The sequence below is a fragment of the Trichomonas vaginalis genome, chromosome IV, assembly GCF_026262505.1.
Source record: "Trichomonas vaginalis G3 chromosome IV, whole genome shotgun sequence".
NCBI classification, from domain to species: Eukaryota; Parabasalia; order Trichomonadida; family Trichomonadidae; genus Trichomonas; species Trichomonas vaginalis.
In genome coordinates, this window is record NC_067206.1 from 37,425,762 (window position 1) to 37,443,221 (window position 17,460).

Here is a 17,460-nt window from a genome sequence, read left to right on the forward strand (position 1 = left end):
TTGTTTACCAATTGCTGCAGTGATTGAATTTAAGTAACATTCAGAATATGGAATTTTCATTAATTTTTCCTTAGATAGAGCATTTCTATTATCACTCAATGCTTCATTAATCATATCATCTACGTATGTATTATATACTCCCGCTAATTCTTCATAAGGGTGGATGAATTTAAATCCATTTAATCAAAAATAAATTTATAATTTTAAACATTTCTATTCATCAATATTTCATCATATGAACTTCTATACTGTGGTGGTGTACCTGTTGGATGATATTTCAAACCTTCATCCGGTGTCCATGTCCAATATGTAGTCCTAGTAAACCAAACCTGAGGAGGATTTGTCACCTTTGAACAGTAAGTGTCATTTACACCCTGAATGATTGGATAAGCTTTCACTTGTACTGTAACTTGTGAGTTGAAAGTTTCTAATCCATCAAAGAATATACCCGCTCCATCACGTTGAACTGGAATAGTGCATAAGAATGAAGTTTGGTCTTTCCATGTTCTAGCTAATGGCGTGCCATCATCATCATTCAGTGGTCTAGTTAATGAGTCCTCGTATTCTTCCGTGCATTCATTCACTCCATCTAAATCAGAAGCTTGAAGCATACGTGTAAAGAATATGTCACCCACTGTGGTCATCGCTTGATCGGGGAAGTTTCTGGAATCTATAGTGACCTGAAGACCTCGAAGCATTGGATTTTCTAAAACCGTTCTTTGCATTGTATTCTTCGGAAATGTTAGCACAACATCTGTAACATTATGAAGAGCGTATGAGAAATCTGAGCTGATACCTTCAGGAGTGATGCAACCTCCATTTAGTGAACGAACGTCAATATGTTGAGCTGGAATCATGAATGGATCTTCCTTACTGAATAAACGTGGTATTGCTTTAACTGATTCTTCAATTAAACCGTATCCTGGTGTAATGCATTTATCCTCTAAAACTTCCATCTTTGTGCATGAAATAATAACGTCATCAACTGTTGCGTCAGCAGATGTAGCGGCTAAGCTTGTAATTAATTTGGCAGGAAGTCCGATTTGTTGGAATTTGCGATCATATTTATAAACATGATTCATAATCTTTTCATAATTTTCATCAGTTATCTTTTCATAAACGTAATTTTGTAAATCAGCAAATCTTAACGGGTCAACCTGACAAAATACTAAAGTATCCCTGAAAACATAATATTTAAGAATGATATCACCAAATGATTTAGGATAATCATCGAACGCCTGAAATGCTAACAAATCATTTACCGGAATAATCATATCAAAAGTGACATCAACTTCTTCATTTGCTTTCTTGAAAACTTCTGAAGGGTCAATATATTTACCACATACTGAGTTATCATATTTTTGAACATTATTATATAACGAATGAACAAACTTTTTAACTTTCCTTTCTGATTTTGGTTTATATGTTGCAAATGCGAAAGATTCACGGGCGCAATCCATCTGAAGATAACCGGCATCACCTCTTTCGGTTTCTACTTCTAATTGTTTAAAGCTTTGATTTGATGATTTGTAACCAACGAATAAACGCATGCATTTAAAAGCGGTATCACATGTGAAAGCTTTATTTGAAACTAGAGTTGCTTTAACTTTGCGTTTAATATATGTGTCACCTAATTGGTTCACATCATGAGCTGGATTTGTAATTCTTAAATGAGTTTGTTTATCATCAAAATATGGAGCATCAGAGTCATAGCATGAACTTTCAAGTTCTCTATAATATCTTCTACCGTCATTCTTTGCGAATATTTCATTTATCTTTTCGAATGAATGAAACACATTTCCATTAATCGGTTTAGTGTTTGGCACAAATAGTTAGTCGTCATTTATTATTAAATAAAAAATCAAAATTAAAAGATGAAAATGAATTTTTAATTTTAATGAAATAATCAACTATGGCTGCAGGTATATTTAAGAAACTGTGGGATAAAGTAAAAAGAGGAGCGCATAAAGTTTGGGAAACATGAAGAAAGGAGCAAATTGGATATTTAAGAATAAAGAAGCAATTAGTGACATTGCTGAATCAATAACCACAAAAGCTGCCCCAATAAGAGAAGTTTTAAATAAAGGAGAAAAAGTTTATCAAAGACTACAACCGATACTAAGATAAAAATAATTTTAAAATAATTTATTTTTCCACTATCTACCTCCTATTTTATTAAGTATTCCTTCAGCTATTCCACCAATTGCGTTACCTGCTTGTGCTCCATCGCCGGATTACCTGCTTTAGTACCTAATACTCCACCTATGATAGTTCCTGCCGTTTTCGCTACTGGTGCCAAAAAGTTTGCAACGGGTTTAATAATCTTTTTATAAAACCCAACCCGCAGCTTTCTTAATTCCATCCCATAATTTTTTAAAGAATCCTGCCGCCATTTCTGATTTAATATTAATTAAAAAATATATTTCATCACTTATATTCTAATTTTTATTTAATGATAAATGAAACCATTTTAAAAATAAATGAAACAGAGGAAGGAAGAAATAAATGAAAGTGAAGATGTTCAACAAAAAATAAACGTTGTTAAACCAATTACTGAAATAAAAATTTTTTCATCTGTTGAAGAATTTAATGACTATTATGCTAATAATAAAAATTATTTGAAGAATTGACAACGTGTAAATTGAATAAAATGTTTAAAGTTGATGGATTCAAAATTTCAAAAATAAAAGGAGTGGTTAGTTTGAAATCTATTCCTCAATCAAGAATCACCTCATTAATGAAAATAGATGATTTAACAAAAAGAATAGAAGAGATTGAAGAAAGAATAAATCAGATAATTGATATCATAAATTCAAATAATCATTAGTTTCTTAAAGTTAAATGTTGAACTCATCAAATTTCTTTTTCATCATTACCATTACTCTTTCAACTCTATCTTTTGATAGTCTTGCGTTTAATTTTTCGTAAGACATGAATTTTTAAAAATTTTTTTATTTTTTTATTTTTTTATTTCATTATGGTAGTGAATCTTTCATTCATGAAAATATTTATTTTCAATTTCTTCTTCTCGTTTATGAGGTCTTTGATTATGACTCCATTGATTCCATGAAATTAAATATTCTTTATCATTATATTTATACCTCATTAGCTTATTTTGGCTTTCATATTCATTTAATAATTCACAATCTTCATTTTTAAATTGAAGTTTAACCCATTCAGGATTTAAACAATGTTTAATTAATCGTGGAATATCTGACATCATCTATATATAGCTTCTTTTATAAAAGATAAAAAATAAATTATTTTAAAATTAATGTTAATTTTTTAATAATGTGTTTAGTATATAAATATTTTAATGTATCGTCTATATATAGATGCAACAAAAAAAGTCACACAACCCTTCCACATATACTACTAATGGACAATTTCATTATCGTAAACAATGAAATAATAAATCCTCTAATACATCAAATGAAGCTATAAAAATGTGAAATAATTTCCGAAATTAATTCAGTTTGGATTACCAAATTATCGAAATTAGTATTGGGAAGTGATTAGCTAAATATTATCTTCAATTATAATAATGCTTCTATCTGTGAGAACGAAAATGCAAATTAAACATATTTTTCATATATTCAATTACAAATCTTGAGATGAATATCAATTTACTCGATTTTATATATCAAACTTTAAAAATATGAAGGAAATAAGATATATCATTTAGATATTGATGCTCAAAAGCTTGCAATTTTTTGGAATAAAAATAATCTTTAACATCGATCTTAGTTATTCTATATAAGGGTTTCGTTTTGCGAAAAAAACGTACAATACGCAATTTCGCTAAAAAAACATTTAGCTAGCAATTTCGACCTTTGACTCCACTCAAGACGTCACTTTTTTAATTTTGCGGTATCATATTTTTGGAAAATCTTTATGAATATTATATAAAAAGTCTCTTTAATATCTATATTTCATATTTTTATCGATTTTTAAAGTTTTTGCGAAAAGTATTCAATTATTTTTGCTATTTGGTCGGGTAAATGTCGGATTTGCGACATTTTCTGATATGATATTCAGATTCTACGTTGATAATAATGCTTATAGAACTCTCTTGCTATTGTGTCAAAATTGCGAAACCGATAGCAAAAATATCTTGCAATATCAAAATTGAGATATTGAGTGAATTATGCATTATAGAGATTAAAAATCTGATTTGTGAAAACATCTCATCAGTTTCTAGCTAATTCAAAAATCTTTACTATCTTATTCGATTAAAATGAAAAGGGAATAGTTTCATTATGCTTTAAATGACAGCCTTATAATATAATCATAGTTTTCGCTCAATATGCAGCATTTTTTTGAGGATGTTTTATTATCATCTGGAAAAAGTGACAAAATTATTATTGTCGTCTAAAAAGGTGACAAATTATTATTGTCGTCTGGAAAAGTGACAAAATTATCATTGTCGTCTAAAAAATAGATTTTTCAAGCATGTTTCGGTACCTAAATAAAGGAAGAACATCAATTCCATCTATGTATATAGTATGCAAACACACATGATATATGGAGTAGCTCTTTATCTGGCTAAAAATCCTATTATTTGAAAATTCGCATTGTCCTCTAAAACCGCCAGACGACAATAATAATACCCCATTTTTTTTCGAAATCTATGGTCAATGTCCTAAATACTGGTTGCTTTGCATTCATATCTCTTACATTTTCTATACCCACATCACTATTCATTGCTATTCCTATCTTTTTCATTTTTGTTTGTTTCTCATAATTTCTCAAAAAACATGATAACTTGATATTTGTAAAATATCATACTTTATAACGTAAATAAGAACTTGACCTATTAAGAAAAGCAGTAATGAAAAGAAAATCTGAAATTCATAAAAATTACAAGTTTCTGATGACAATTAGCTTAATTAAACCAGGTACAAGATTATATAATTGTATTTTCTATCCAATTATCCATATAATATCTTATCCAGAAAAAATAACTTGATCAATACCAAATGATTTTTTAACTAGTAAATAAAGTATTTTCTTTACACACACATTGTATATCATAGTTTTTTTTTGGTTTCGCAAAACATCCAAAAACAAATATGCTATAAAAGTGACAATTTTAGCAAAACGAAACCCTTAATTCTATATTATCATATATGTAATAAACAGAAATTCATCAAAAGTGACAGCTCTCAATTTTTTGACATTTGTAAATTCTAAATTGAATGAGGAAAATGAAATAATACTAAGCATAATACAATATTCTAGATTTAATTATAATTAGGAAAAGTTAGTTTTGAGAGTACTTTTCATAGGCATATAGAATGAAATCTTCTGAAAAATAATATCACATAAACTCATATTATTTTCTAATATATAACTATTTTATATAAAAATCAAATTCAATGATCTTAAAAGCGAAGGATAAACCTCAAAATTTACGAATATAATGAGTGGGAATATAATGCTTATCTATCATAAAACCATAAGAAATATCAATTTTTGCTTTACGCCTAATTTTTGACGACAATTAGCAAAAAATGTTAAATGTTAACACTCAGTCCATTTGAATATGAAAAATAAAATTGACTTTGATTAAATGTTTTTATTTATCATGCAATTCTTCTTGCGACCAAAGATTTGAATAAAAGTTCAAAAAATAAGATAGCTTAAAAAATAATATACGGTAGTGTTTACTAATAGATGAATAGTATATAAATTCTATTAAAATGGATTTGATCCAAAAAAATATATAAAATTTGATCATAAATAAAATCGTTTTAAATTACTTCTTCATTTAAATTATAACAATTATTTTTGGTTTTATATTTTTTTGGATCAAATCCATTTTAATAGAATTTATATACTATTCATCTATTAGTAAACACTACCGTATATTATTTTTTAAGCTATCTTATTTTTTGAAATTTTATTCAAATCTTTGGTCGCAAGAAGAATTGCATGATAAATAAAAACATTTAATCAAAGTCAATTTTATTTTTCATATTCAAATGGACTGAGTGTTAACATTTAACATTTTTTGCTAATTGTCGTCAAAAATTAGGCGTAAAGCAAAAATTGATATTTCTTATGGTTTTATGATAGATAAGCATTATATTCCCACTCATTATATTCGTAAATTTTGAGGTTTATCCTTCGCTTTTAAGATCATTGAATTTGATTTTTATATAAAATAGTTATATATTAGAAAATAATATGAGTTTATGTGATATTATTTTTCAGAAGATTTTGTGTTCTTCTTCAAAATTTTATTTTTTATTAAAAAGAATCTTTACAAAATATACATTTACTTTAATTAATATTTAAAAACGTGCTCTATCAAAAGTTCCAAAAATTCAATATTTTAGCTTTTCTGAGGTGTCACTTTTGATGAATTTCTGTTTAAAACATATACTTGACTAATTGAACTATTATATTTTAAACAAAGGCTATAAGAAGAGTAAAAGAGTTTTAAATAAACAAACATAAAGTTTACTAAGAATATATATACATACAAACAAAAATATATTACTATGATTAAGGGTTTCGTTTTGCGAAAAAAACGTACAATACGCAATTTCGCTAAAAAAACATTTAGCTAGCAATTTCGACCTTTGACTCCACTCAAGACGTCACTTTTTTAATTTTGCGGTATCATATTTTTGGAAAATCTTTATGAATATTATATAAAAAGTCTCTTTAATATCTATATTTCATATTTTTATCGATTTTTAAAGTTTTGCGAAAAGTATTCAATTAGGGGCGGCGACAAATTTGCCCAGCCAGTAAAGTATTCAATTTTTTTTGCATTTTTTTAAAGCTTCTTAACTTAAATCATGGAATGTCTCAAAGACAAAAGTAGCATACAGCATGTAAAGCTAAAGAAAGATAATCATAATTAATACCTTTAAAGTTTAAAATCTTGATTTTTTTTAAAATCAAATATTTATAACTTTAATACATACAGCTTAAACCTTATACTTGTTTTCTCTTGTGAAAAAGCAATCTTACAAAGCTAACAATCCTAAAAAATAAAGAATTAAAATTTAATAATTTAATCTAACAAAATTTCTCTCTTTATCCTTTTGCACTCTTTATATGCAACTCAAATCCATCATATAATATTCCTATAATACTCTTGCCTCAAACAATGACGAACAAACTGCTATTCTCATTTAATTACAGACCAAATCTATTCAAATTTCTGAATTTTTAATTTTCATTTCAATTTCAAATGGAATTAGAAGAAGAAACTATCTTTACTGTTATGGATCTTTGTAAATTTGGAGTTAAACAAGAAATACAAGCACAGTATGGATATGGTGAACGTGTCAGGAAAGAAAGATCTCAGATTTCATTCCACTGCAAATATCCAAAATGTCCTGCACATTTTAATGTTGCAATCTTGGATCAAAATAAATACAAACTAATCAAAATAGTTGAAGAACATGATCATTCCGCCCCAAATGACAAAAGTCAATATTCGTCTGTCTTTTATCGCAAATATTTAGAACATTACTTCCAAACAGATGACAATCAAAGAGCGATAGCACAGCTAAATGCATTCAAAGATCTTGAAATTCCTCTTACAGGTCCGTCCATTCCAGAGATGTACGCTCAAAAACCACGTGCAATCAAACGATTTGCAGAGAGAATACATGCTCTTCAAACTAGATATTCTCCAGTTAGTATCCCTATCTTGGGTACGGCGGCACTGCGTTCCACCTTACCCAAGATAACGATTTGACACTTTACAAAACCGCTAACGTATATTTTACAACACAAACGACAACACTAACTTAACCTTAAATATTTACAAAGCCGCCAACCACTTCACCTCACTAACATTTTCGCTAACGACTTCACTAATGAAAAAATAAACGTTCTCGCTAACGTTCCCACTAATGTTCTCATTTACAAAAGTATTGCAGCGCTTCCCATTGCTGTGCTTCACACAATAGTTCATATTCTTCAGTATCGCTGCTGTCACTCCAATCGTCAGAGTCAAAATCACTGTCAAAATAAATGTATGTAAGTTTTGACAAAGCTAATGAAACACGTTTACCGTTTGTATCTATTGCTTTTATATATCTCCCATTATGTTTATTGTCATAAACGCTCAAACTAACTTTACCCTTTCTCCTCGTATCTGATAGAATGTATTTTCACGAGGAACGAAGAACAAATTCTTGAACTCATGACCGTTGTAGTTTGTTATCTCAATAGTTTTCGTCATTTACATAAAAATAAACTTAAAAATAAACTTAAAAATAAATGATATCACCACCCTCACACGTATGAAAACATAGCACAAAAATAAATTTAGGTGAAGTGGTGAAATCTCACCTCTTTTTTCACCCGGTTTTTCACCCTGTTGAATTCATTGCTTTATAACTCTCTTCCTTTCTCCAACTCTTCTAACTTCTTCCTAAGTTTAGTAATGTTGTCCTCATGAAGTTTAATCTTTCTCAAAATTCCTTCTTTATCTAATGGTTGCTTTATCTTTCTAAACTGAACTCTACCATCCTTCATAGTATGAATGTAAAAACCTTCTGGAATAGTTCCTGATTTAATGTATTCTACCAAAAACTTTTGTTTCATTGCTTCAGTGACTTTAGTCGTCATTTCACTCTAAGGTGAAGCTAGCACAGCGATAATGGATTTCATGACTTTTAGTATTTCATGCAATCTTAACAGATAGCCTTACAAGTACTTCCAGTGTCCCTAGCTGTCCCTCCTTTTTATATAACTCCATGACATTTATAATCTCGCGAAACTTAACAGGTAGCATAACAGATTCAAATCAGATGAGGTTTTGAACCAAAATTTCTAAGCAACGTTGTCCAGGATTTTTGAGGAACTAGGGACAGAGAGTGTGGCAAAGTCCAAGATTTAATTTATCTTCATCTGTTTCATCAGCTATCTCATCTAATATGCCAATATTTTATTCATAACTCGTGGCAAACTCACTAACTTTCACTATGTTCATCTGCATGCTTCATCTGATAGAAAGTATGACTTTCATTAACTCTGTGAGATAATGAAAACTACTAGGGACAGAGACCATGGCAAAGTTCATGACTTTCATTATTTCCAGAACTTAATGAAAACTACTAGGGACAGAGACCATGGCAAAGTTCATGATTTAATTTATTCTCTCACTAACAACAAGTACAAACTCCAACACTAACGACAAAAATAAATGTCCTCACTTCTTAACAAAGTAATATGTGCTTCTTACACCACCATAGCTCAAACGTTTCTTTTCAAACATCGATTGAAACTTATTTTGAGCCATTGGCTTTAGTCTCTTTTTCTTCAAATACGCCAAGAAATCTTCTTCACATCTTTTCACTTCATAGCCTTCTTTAAACTCCTCCTTGTTAAGTTCTATGAAATCCTTTATCTCATTCTTTGTTGCAATGGCTTCTTCACGAACGACATTGTGAACTATTTCATCACTGTTCTCATGTATGACCTCCTCACTGTTCTCATGAACTATTTCATCACTGTTCTCATGTATGACCTCCTCACTGTTCTCATGAACTATTTCAACACTGTTCTCATGTATGACCTCCTCACTGTTCTCATGAACTATTTCATCACTGTTCTCATGTATGACCTCCTCACTGTTCTCATGAACTATTTCATCACTGTTCTCATGTATGACCTCCTCACTGTTCTCATGAACTATTTCATCACTGTTCTCATGTATGACCTCCTCACTGTTCTCATGAACTATTTCATCACTGTTCTCATGTATGACCTCCTCACTGTTCTCATGAACTATTTCAACACTGTTCTCATGAACGACCTCCTTACTGTCTTTCATAAGCGTTTCAAAATCTCCTTTACTCATTACTTCAATCTCATGCTGTTCACAATAGTACTTAAACTCACTGTATATGTCTTTGTTGTATGTTATATTGCTTCCCATGTACTCCATGAATTTTTCAAGCACTTCCTCATAATTCACTGTTTCTTTCTTTCCACGACCTTCTAATATCATACTTGCTTCGTAAATATAACTTCTTGCAGAACCGTCCTGCTTTCTACTTCTCTTCACAAATTCTCTCATCTTGCCACCAAATACATTTGAACTACATGCAAAGAATTCATTCTCCTTCGCAAATTCTTTATATCTTCTGTAGCACTCTGTACAATTCCATCCGGATACAAACTTTTCATAGAACTCCTCGTAAAACATTTGGTAAGGTGTTTTGTTCATTTTCGATGAGTTCTTGTTTAGCCCTGGTGAATGGTATCTTCCTTACATCAAATTCACTTAAATCTTTCCTCATGAAGTACGTCAGTAAGTTTGAATAAAACTCTTCATTAAAGCTTTCAATGAGATTTGAGAAATATTCGTAATTTCCTTTGTATCTGCTGCTTACGTCAATGACAACAAATCTTCTGTCGTTTTGTCAATCTTTACTGAGTTGAAGTTGTTAGATATCATGATGATATTACAAACATTCTCTATCTTTCTTACTGGCTGACACTTCTGATTTAAGTCAACTGAGTCTCTGTTACTATTGACTTTAGTGCGTCGTGGTTCATGACCTTAGACGTATCGCATGAGCTTAGTTCATTGCATACGATGAGCTTCATGTTCTCAATAGCAGCATTGAATCTACCAACCACATTCTCTATTGCCGTTATATTATTGTTGGCGTACTTGTTAATGAGCTCGCATAGAACATTACTAAGTACATTCTTACAGTTCCTTGCTTTCCTATTAACAAAAGTACTGTTCCAGTCTTTCCACAAGGATTTTGAACGATGTAGGCGAACCAGTTCAAAACATACTCATAAAGCTCTTCATCCTCATTACATATGACATCGTGAACATGTTTCAAATATCCTTTAATAATGCTTTCATCTACTTCATTCAGTACCTCATACTCATATCCTCTGAAATAGCTGTAAATGTCATCTCTTTCGTCAAAGAATCTCATGCCTGACTTCATAAGATAGTTCTTGTTCTGACCCGCTTCATAAATCATCAGTGCGTTCACATCCTTCTCCTCAATACGTCCTACATAAACACTCTTCATGAGCTTATTGAATTCCTTGCTATCTACTGACACAAGTGTTGTTGTGTCTCGTATTCCATCATAATCTTTCACTAGATATGTCATACGTGCTCCGTCAATAACAACAACACATCTTCTTAAGTCATTTATAACACTAGCTATGTCAATACCGTCCTCACTCATGTACTTATTTCTCCTCAAGTCCTTTAGTGTGAAAGTGTCTCTAAGTTCTATTTCAAGCAATTCATTTACACATCCTTTGCAATACTTCTCTATAAAATATTTCTGTCGTTCTTTACTAAGTTTCTTAACAGCTCTGAAGAACCATGTGTTTTGACTCAAACATCCTTCACAACTTCTCTCATTCATTCCTAGTTCTTTCATGTCATTATCTTCAACCTCTATGGTCTCATTGACTAAGGTCAAAGGGTTCTTAGTCATTGCTGGTCTTATCTGAAACAATGTTTGTGCAACAGGTTTAACTAGTTCAGCAACGTCCTTCCTTAATATGAATAGCTGTTTCCACTCATCTTTGCTAACAGTTCTTTCATAACCACTGACAGTAATGATTTCATTTGCTGACCTTAGTCGCTTTATGTTCTTCATTTGTATTGCTTTTGTGTAAGGATTTCGTGAGCATAGGTTGTATATGTCATTCCTGCAATGTTCATTCATGCCAATAGTACTAAATCCTTTCTTTGCTGTTGAGTGCATAATATCCATTAGTTCCTGTGTTCGTATTGCTGTCTCATAAAATACAACAAGACCTTTGTCATCTATGACGTACTTACCGAAAACATTGCTTATATTCTTTAACCATGAAATAACATCCTCATTCATGCTGTCAAACATGAAGTAAGGTCTTACATACTCTTCACTTATAAGATACTCCACAAAGTACTTGTTAAGCTCTATGTCCTCGTGAGCGATTTCATTAGGTTTGATATTAGTTCCTTTTGTCATTGCTGTCATGTACTTCACTCTCATAGTTCCTTTCAATAGCGTAAAAGTACTTCATTGTTTCATAACTGCTCTAAATTCTGTTCAAAATTCGTACAACATAACTTTTAACATTAGTGAAAGAACATGAGCGAAACAACAACATCTAACATTACAGAAGAAGTCAATGACAATGCCGATGAAAACATTACAGAAGGAGCTAGTGAAAATATTGACGAGTTCAGTGAGGAAGAAGATATTGAGGACGTCAATGAGAACGTTAGTGGGGAACAAACTCAATGGGAAACATTGAGAAATCATGAAGATTATGAGATTTGTACGACATATCCTTTTACTATTCGTCGAAAGAAAGACAAACATATTATGAGTGAATGCTTAAATAATTATGGTTATATTGTGCTTAGTTTAAACAACAAAATGTACTTAAAGCATAGAATTATTGCAGAACAGTGGATTGAAAATCCAAACAATTTGAAAGAAATAGACCATATAAATCATGATAGAACGGACAACAGAATCTCAAACCTTCGTTGGTGTTCTAGATCTGAAAACAATAGAAATAAAAGCAAGTATGGCGATATAGTTTATGAGTTCGTTGATGAAATATCTGACGAAGCTGTTGAAATAACAGATTATGGTAAGCATTCGTTTGAGTTCTACTACTATGTTGAGAATGAGGACGCATTCTATTATTATACAGGTCTTAACTATCGAAAACTTCATATAAACTTTACAAAAACAGGTGCTGCTTATGTTTGTATGATAGATACAGAAAACAAGAGTGTAATCTTATTCATAAACAAATTCAAACGCTTGTACGGGTTCATGTAGGACAAACATTATTTTTCAACACTAACGCCAACACGTAGGACAAACATTCATGACTAACATTACTGTATAACATAGACACTTTGACAAAACTTCATCGTAAATGTTTTGTCAAAACTTCATCGTATATGCTTTGTCAAAACTTCATCGTATATGCTTTGTCATGATTTCTTCGTATATGCTTTGTCAAAACTTCATCGTAAATGCTTTGTCATGACTTCATCGTAAATGCTTTGTCATAACTTCATCGTAATGAGTGTAAATGATTTCATATGATTGCTTCCCTCGGAAAACCGAGGGAAGAGATTCCATATGAAAATCGCAAGAATTTGGCTCCTGGTTTGAAATATTATTATGTTCATAGACTTTTAGTAAATGCTTTGTCAAACATGAACGTAAACTCTATGTCAAACATGAACGTAAAGACTTCATCGAAACTAAACGTAAACTCTATGTCAAACATGAACGTAAACTCTATGTCAAACATGAAACGTAAAACTTCATCGAAACTAAACGTAAACACTTTGTCAAACATGAACGTAAACTCTATGTCAAAACTTCATCGTAAACACTTTGTTAAAACTTCATCGAAACTAAACGTAAACACTTTGTCAAACATGAACGTAAACACTTTGTCAAACATGAACGTAAACTCTATGTCAAACATGAACGTAAAGACTTCATCGAAACTAAACGTAAACACTTTGTCAAACATGAACGTAAATGTTTTGTCAAGACTTCTTCGTATATGTTTTGTCATGACTTCATCGTAAATGTTTTGTCAAAACTTCATCGTAAATGCTTTGTCATGACTTCATCGAAACTAAACGTAAATGCTTTGTCAAACATGAACGTAAACTCTATGTTAAACATGAACGTAAACACTTTGTCAAACATGAACGAAAGACTTTGTCGAACTTCATCGTATATGTTTTGTCATGACTTCATCCAAACTAAACGTAAACTCTATGTCAAAACTTCATCGTAAACACTTTGTTAAAACTTCATCGTAAAGACTTCATCGAAACTAAACGTAAACACTTTGTCAAACATGAACGTAAACTCTATGTCAAACATGAACGTAAACTCTATGTCAAACATGAACGTAAACTCTATGTCAAAACTTCATCGTAATGAGCGTAAATGACTAAAAAATAATGTTTAGGTGAAGAGGTGAGATTTCACCTAATTTTTCACCCTGTTGAATTTTCATGTCAAAACTTCATCGTATATGTTTTGTCATGACTTCATCGTAAATGTTTTGTCATGACTTCATCGTAATGAACGTAAATGTTTTGTCATGACTTCATCGTAAATGTTTTGTCATGACTTCATCGTAATGAACGTAAATGTTTTGTCATGATTTCATCGTAATGAACGTAAATGCTTTGTCAAAACTTCATCGTATATGCTTTGTCATGATTTAATCGTAATGAACGTAAATGTTTTGTCATGACTTCTTCATCGTAATGAACGTAAACACTTTGTCAAACATGAACGAAAGACTTTGTCGAACTTCATCGTATATGTTTTGTCATGACTTCATCCAAACTAAACGTAAACTCTATGTCAAAACTTCATCGTAAACACTTTGTTAAAACTTCATCGTAAAGACTTCATCGAAACTAAACGTAAACACTTTGTCAAACATGAACGTAAACTCTATGTCAAACATGAACGTAAACTCTATGTTAAACATGAACGTAAACACTTTGTCAAACATGAACGAAAGACTTTGTCGAACTTCATCGTATATGTTTTGTCATGACTTCATCCAAACTAAACGTAAACTCTATGTCAAAACTTCATCGTAAACACTTTGTTAAAACTTCATCGTAAAGACTTCATCGAAACTAAACGTAAACACTTTGTCAAACATGAACGTAAACTCTATGTCAAACATGAACGTAAACTCTATGTCAAACATGAACGTAAACTCTATGTCAAAACTTCATCGTAATGAGCGTAAATGACTAAAAAATAATGTTTAGGTGAAGAGGTGAGATTTCACCTAATTTTTCACCCTGTTGAATTTTCATGTCAAAACTTCATCGTATATGTTTTGTCATGACTTCATCGTAAATGTTTTGTCATGACTTCATCGTAATGAACGTAAATGTTTTGTCATGACTTCATCGTAAATGTTTTGTCATGACTTCATCGTAATGAACGTAAATGTTTTGTCATGATTTCATCGTAATGAACGTAAATGCTTTGTCAAAACTTCATCGTATATGCTTTGTCATGATTTAATCGTAATGAACGTAAATGTTTTGTCATGACTTCTTCATCGTAATGAACGTAAACACTTTGTCAAACATGAACGAAAGACTTTGTCGAACTTCATCGTATATGTTTTGTCATGACTTCATCCAAACTAAACGTAAACTCTATGTCAAAACTTCATCGTAAACACTTTGTTAAAACTTCATCGTAAAGACTTCATCGAAACTAAACGTAAACACTTTGTCAAACATGAACGTAAACTCTATGTCAAACATGAACGTAAACTCTATGTTAAACATGAACGTAAACACTTTGTCAAACATGAACGAAAGACTTTGTCGAACTTCATCGTATATGTTTTGTCATGACTTCATCCAAACTAAACGTAAACTCTATGTCAAAACTTCATCGTAAACACTTTGTTAAAACTTCATCGTAAAGACTTCATCGAAACTAAACGTAAACACTTTGTCAAACATGAACGTAAACACTTTGTCAAACATGAACGAAAGACTTTGTCGAACTTCATCGTATATGTTTTGTCATGACTTCATCCAAACTAAACGTAAACTCTATGTCAAAACTTCATCGTAAACACTTTGTTAAAACTTCATCGTAAAGACTTCATCGAAACTAAACGTAAACACTTTGTCAAACATGAACGTAAACTCTATGTCAAACATGAACGTAAACTCTATGTCAAACATGAACGTAAACTCTATGTCAAAACTTCATCGTAATGAGCGTAAATGACTAAAAAATAATGTTTAGGTGAAGAGGTGAGATTTCACCTAATTTTTCACCCTGTTGAATTTTCATGTCAAAACTTCATCGTATATGTTTTGTCATGACTTCATCGTAAATGTTTTGTCATGACTTCATCGTAATGAACGTAAATGTTTTGTCATGACTTCATCGTAAATGTTTTGTCATGACTTCATCGTAATGAACGTAAATGTTTTGTCATGATTTCATCGTAATGAACGTAAATGCTTTGTCAAAACTTCATCGTATATGCTTTGTCATGATTTAATCGTAATGAACGTAAATGTTTTGTCATGACTTCTTCATCGTAATGAACGTAAACACTTTGTCAAACATGAACGAAAGACTTTGTCGAACTTCATCGTATATGTTTTGTCATGACTTCATCCAAACTAAACGTAAACTCTATGTCAAAACTTCATCGTAAACACTTTGTTAAAACTTCATCGTAAAGACTTCATCGAAACTAAACGTAAACACTTTGTCAAACATGAACGTAAACTCTATGTCAAACATGAACGTAAACTCTATGTTAAACATGAACGTAAACACTTTGTCAAACATGAACGAAAGACTTTGTCGAACTTCATCGTATATGTTTTGTCATGACTTCATCCAAACTAAACGTAAACTCTATGTCAAAACTTCATCGTAAACACTTTGTTAAAACTTCATCGTAAAGACTTCATCGAAACTAAACGTAAACACTTTGTCAAACATGAACGTAAACTCTATGTTAAACATGAACGTAAACACTTTGTCAAACATGAACGAAAGACTTTGTCGAACTTCATCGTATATGTTTTGTCATGACTTCATCCAAACTAAACGTAAACTCTATGTCAAAACTTCATCGTAAACACTTTGTTAAAACTTCATCGTAAAGACTTCATCGAAACTAAACGTAAAACTTTGTCAAACATGAACGTAAACTCTATGTCAAACATGAACGTAAACTCTATGTTAAACATGAACGTAAACACTTTGTCAAACATGAACGAAAGACTTTGTCGAACTTCATCGTATATGTTTTGTCATGACTTCATCCAAACTAAACGTAAACTCTATGTCAAAACTTCATCGTAAACACTTTGTTAAAACTTCATCGTAAAGACTTCATCGAAACTAAACGTAAACACTTTGTCAAACATGAACGTAAACTCTATGTCAAACATGAACGTAAACTCTATGTTAAACATGAACGTAAACACTTTGTCAAACATGAACGAAAGACTTTGTCGAACTTCATCGTATATGTTTTGTCATGACTTCATCCAAACTAAACGTAAACTCTATGTCAAAACTTCATCGTAAACACTTTGTTAAAACTTCATCGTAAAGACTTCATCGAAACTAAACGTAAACACTTTGTCAAACATGAACGTAAACTCTATGTCAAACATGAACGTAAACTCTATGTTAAACATGAACGTAAACACTTTGTCAAACATGAACGAAAGACTTTGTCGAACTTCATCGTATATGTTTTGTCATGACTTCATCCAAACTAAACGTAAACTCTATGTCAAAACTTCATCGTAAACACTTTGTTAAAACTTCATCGTAAAGACTTCATCGAAACTAAACGTAACACTTTGTCAAACATGAAACGTAAACTCTATGTCAAACATGAACGTAAACTCTATGTCAAACATGAACGTAAACTCTATGT

The 17,460-nt window shown here is 31.1% G+C and overlaps 2 protein-coding genes and 1 pseudogene across 3 annotated transcripts, besides 9 other annotated features; 1 reads left to right on the forward strand and 2 right to left on the reverse strand.

Moving 5' to 3' along the window:
- Positions 1–54: part of a mobile genetic element that runs on past the window's edge.
- A 149-nt stretch (positions 55–203) lies between these two features.
- TVAGG3_0238510 lies at positions 204–1,843 on the reverse strand (annotated as a pseudogene). Its single transcript has one exon. A coding segment is annotated over exon 1 (1,640 nt).
- Positions 1,844–5,132: 3,289 nt separating this feature from the next.
- Positions 5,133–5,169: a mobile genetic element.
- Positions 5,133–5,169: a terminal%2Cinverted (terminal inverted repeat of Banshee-A3 transposon ID:TVAGG3_0238520).
- A 1,176-nt stretch (positions 5,170–6,345) lies between these two features.
- Positions 6,346–6,383: a mobile genetic element.
- Positions 6,346–6,383: a terminal%2Cinverted (terminal inverted repeat of Banshee-A3 transposon ID:TVAGG3_0238530).
- Positions 6,384–6,732: 349 nt separating this feature from the next.
- Positions 6,733–6,755: a terminal%2Cinverted (terminal inverted repeat of MuDR-6/TvMULE4 transposon ID:TVAGG3_0238540).
- Positions 6,733–7,656: a mobile genetic element.
- A 1,525-nt stretch (positions 7,657–9,181) lies between these two features.
- On the reverse strand, positions 9,182–9,832 carry TVAGG3_0238550 (phage fiber proteins family; the record flags this gene model as incomplete). Its single annotated transcript, XM_051227602.1, has 1 exon — positions 9,182–9,832. The coding sequence occupies one exon, from the start codon at positions 9,830–9,832 to the stop codon at positions 9,182–9,184; it is 651 nt and encodes a 216-aa protein (XP_051112588.1).
- Positions 9,833–9,955: 123 nt separating this feature from the next.
- Positions 9,956–11,474: a mobile genetic element.
- A 621-nt stretch (positions 11,475–12,095) lies between these two features.
- TVAGG3_0238570 (His-Me finger endonucleases family) lies at positions 12,096–12,800 on the forward strand (the record flags this gene model as incomplete). Its single annotated transcript, XM_051227603.1, has 1 exon — positions 12,096–12,800. The coding sequence occupies one exon, from the start codon at positions 12,096–12,098 to the stop codon at positions 12,798–12,800; it is 705 nt and encodes a 234-aa protein (XP_051112589.1).
- A 308-nt stretch (positions 12,801–13,108) lies between these two features.
- Positions 13,109–17,460: part of a mobile genetic element that runs on past the window's edge.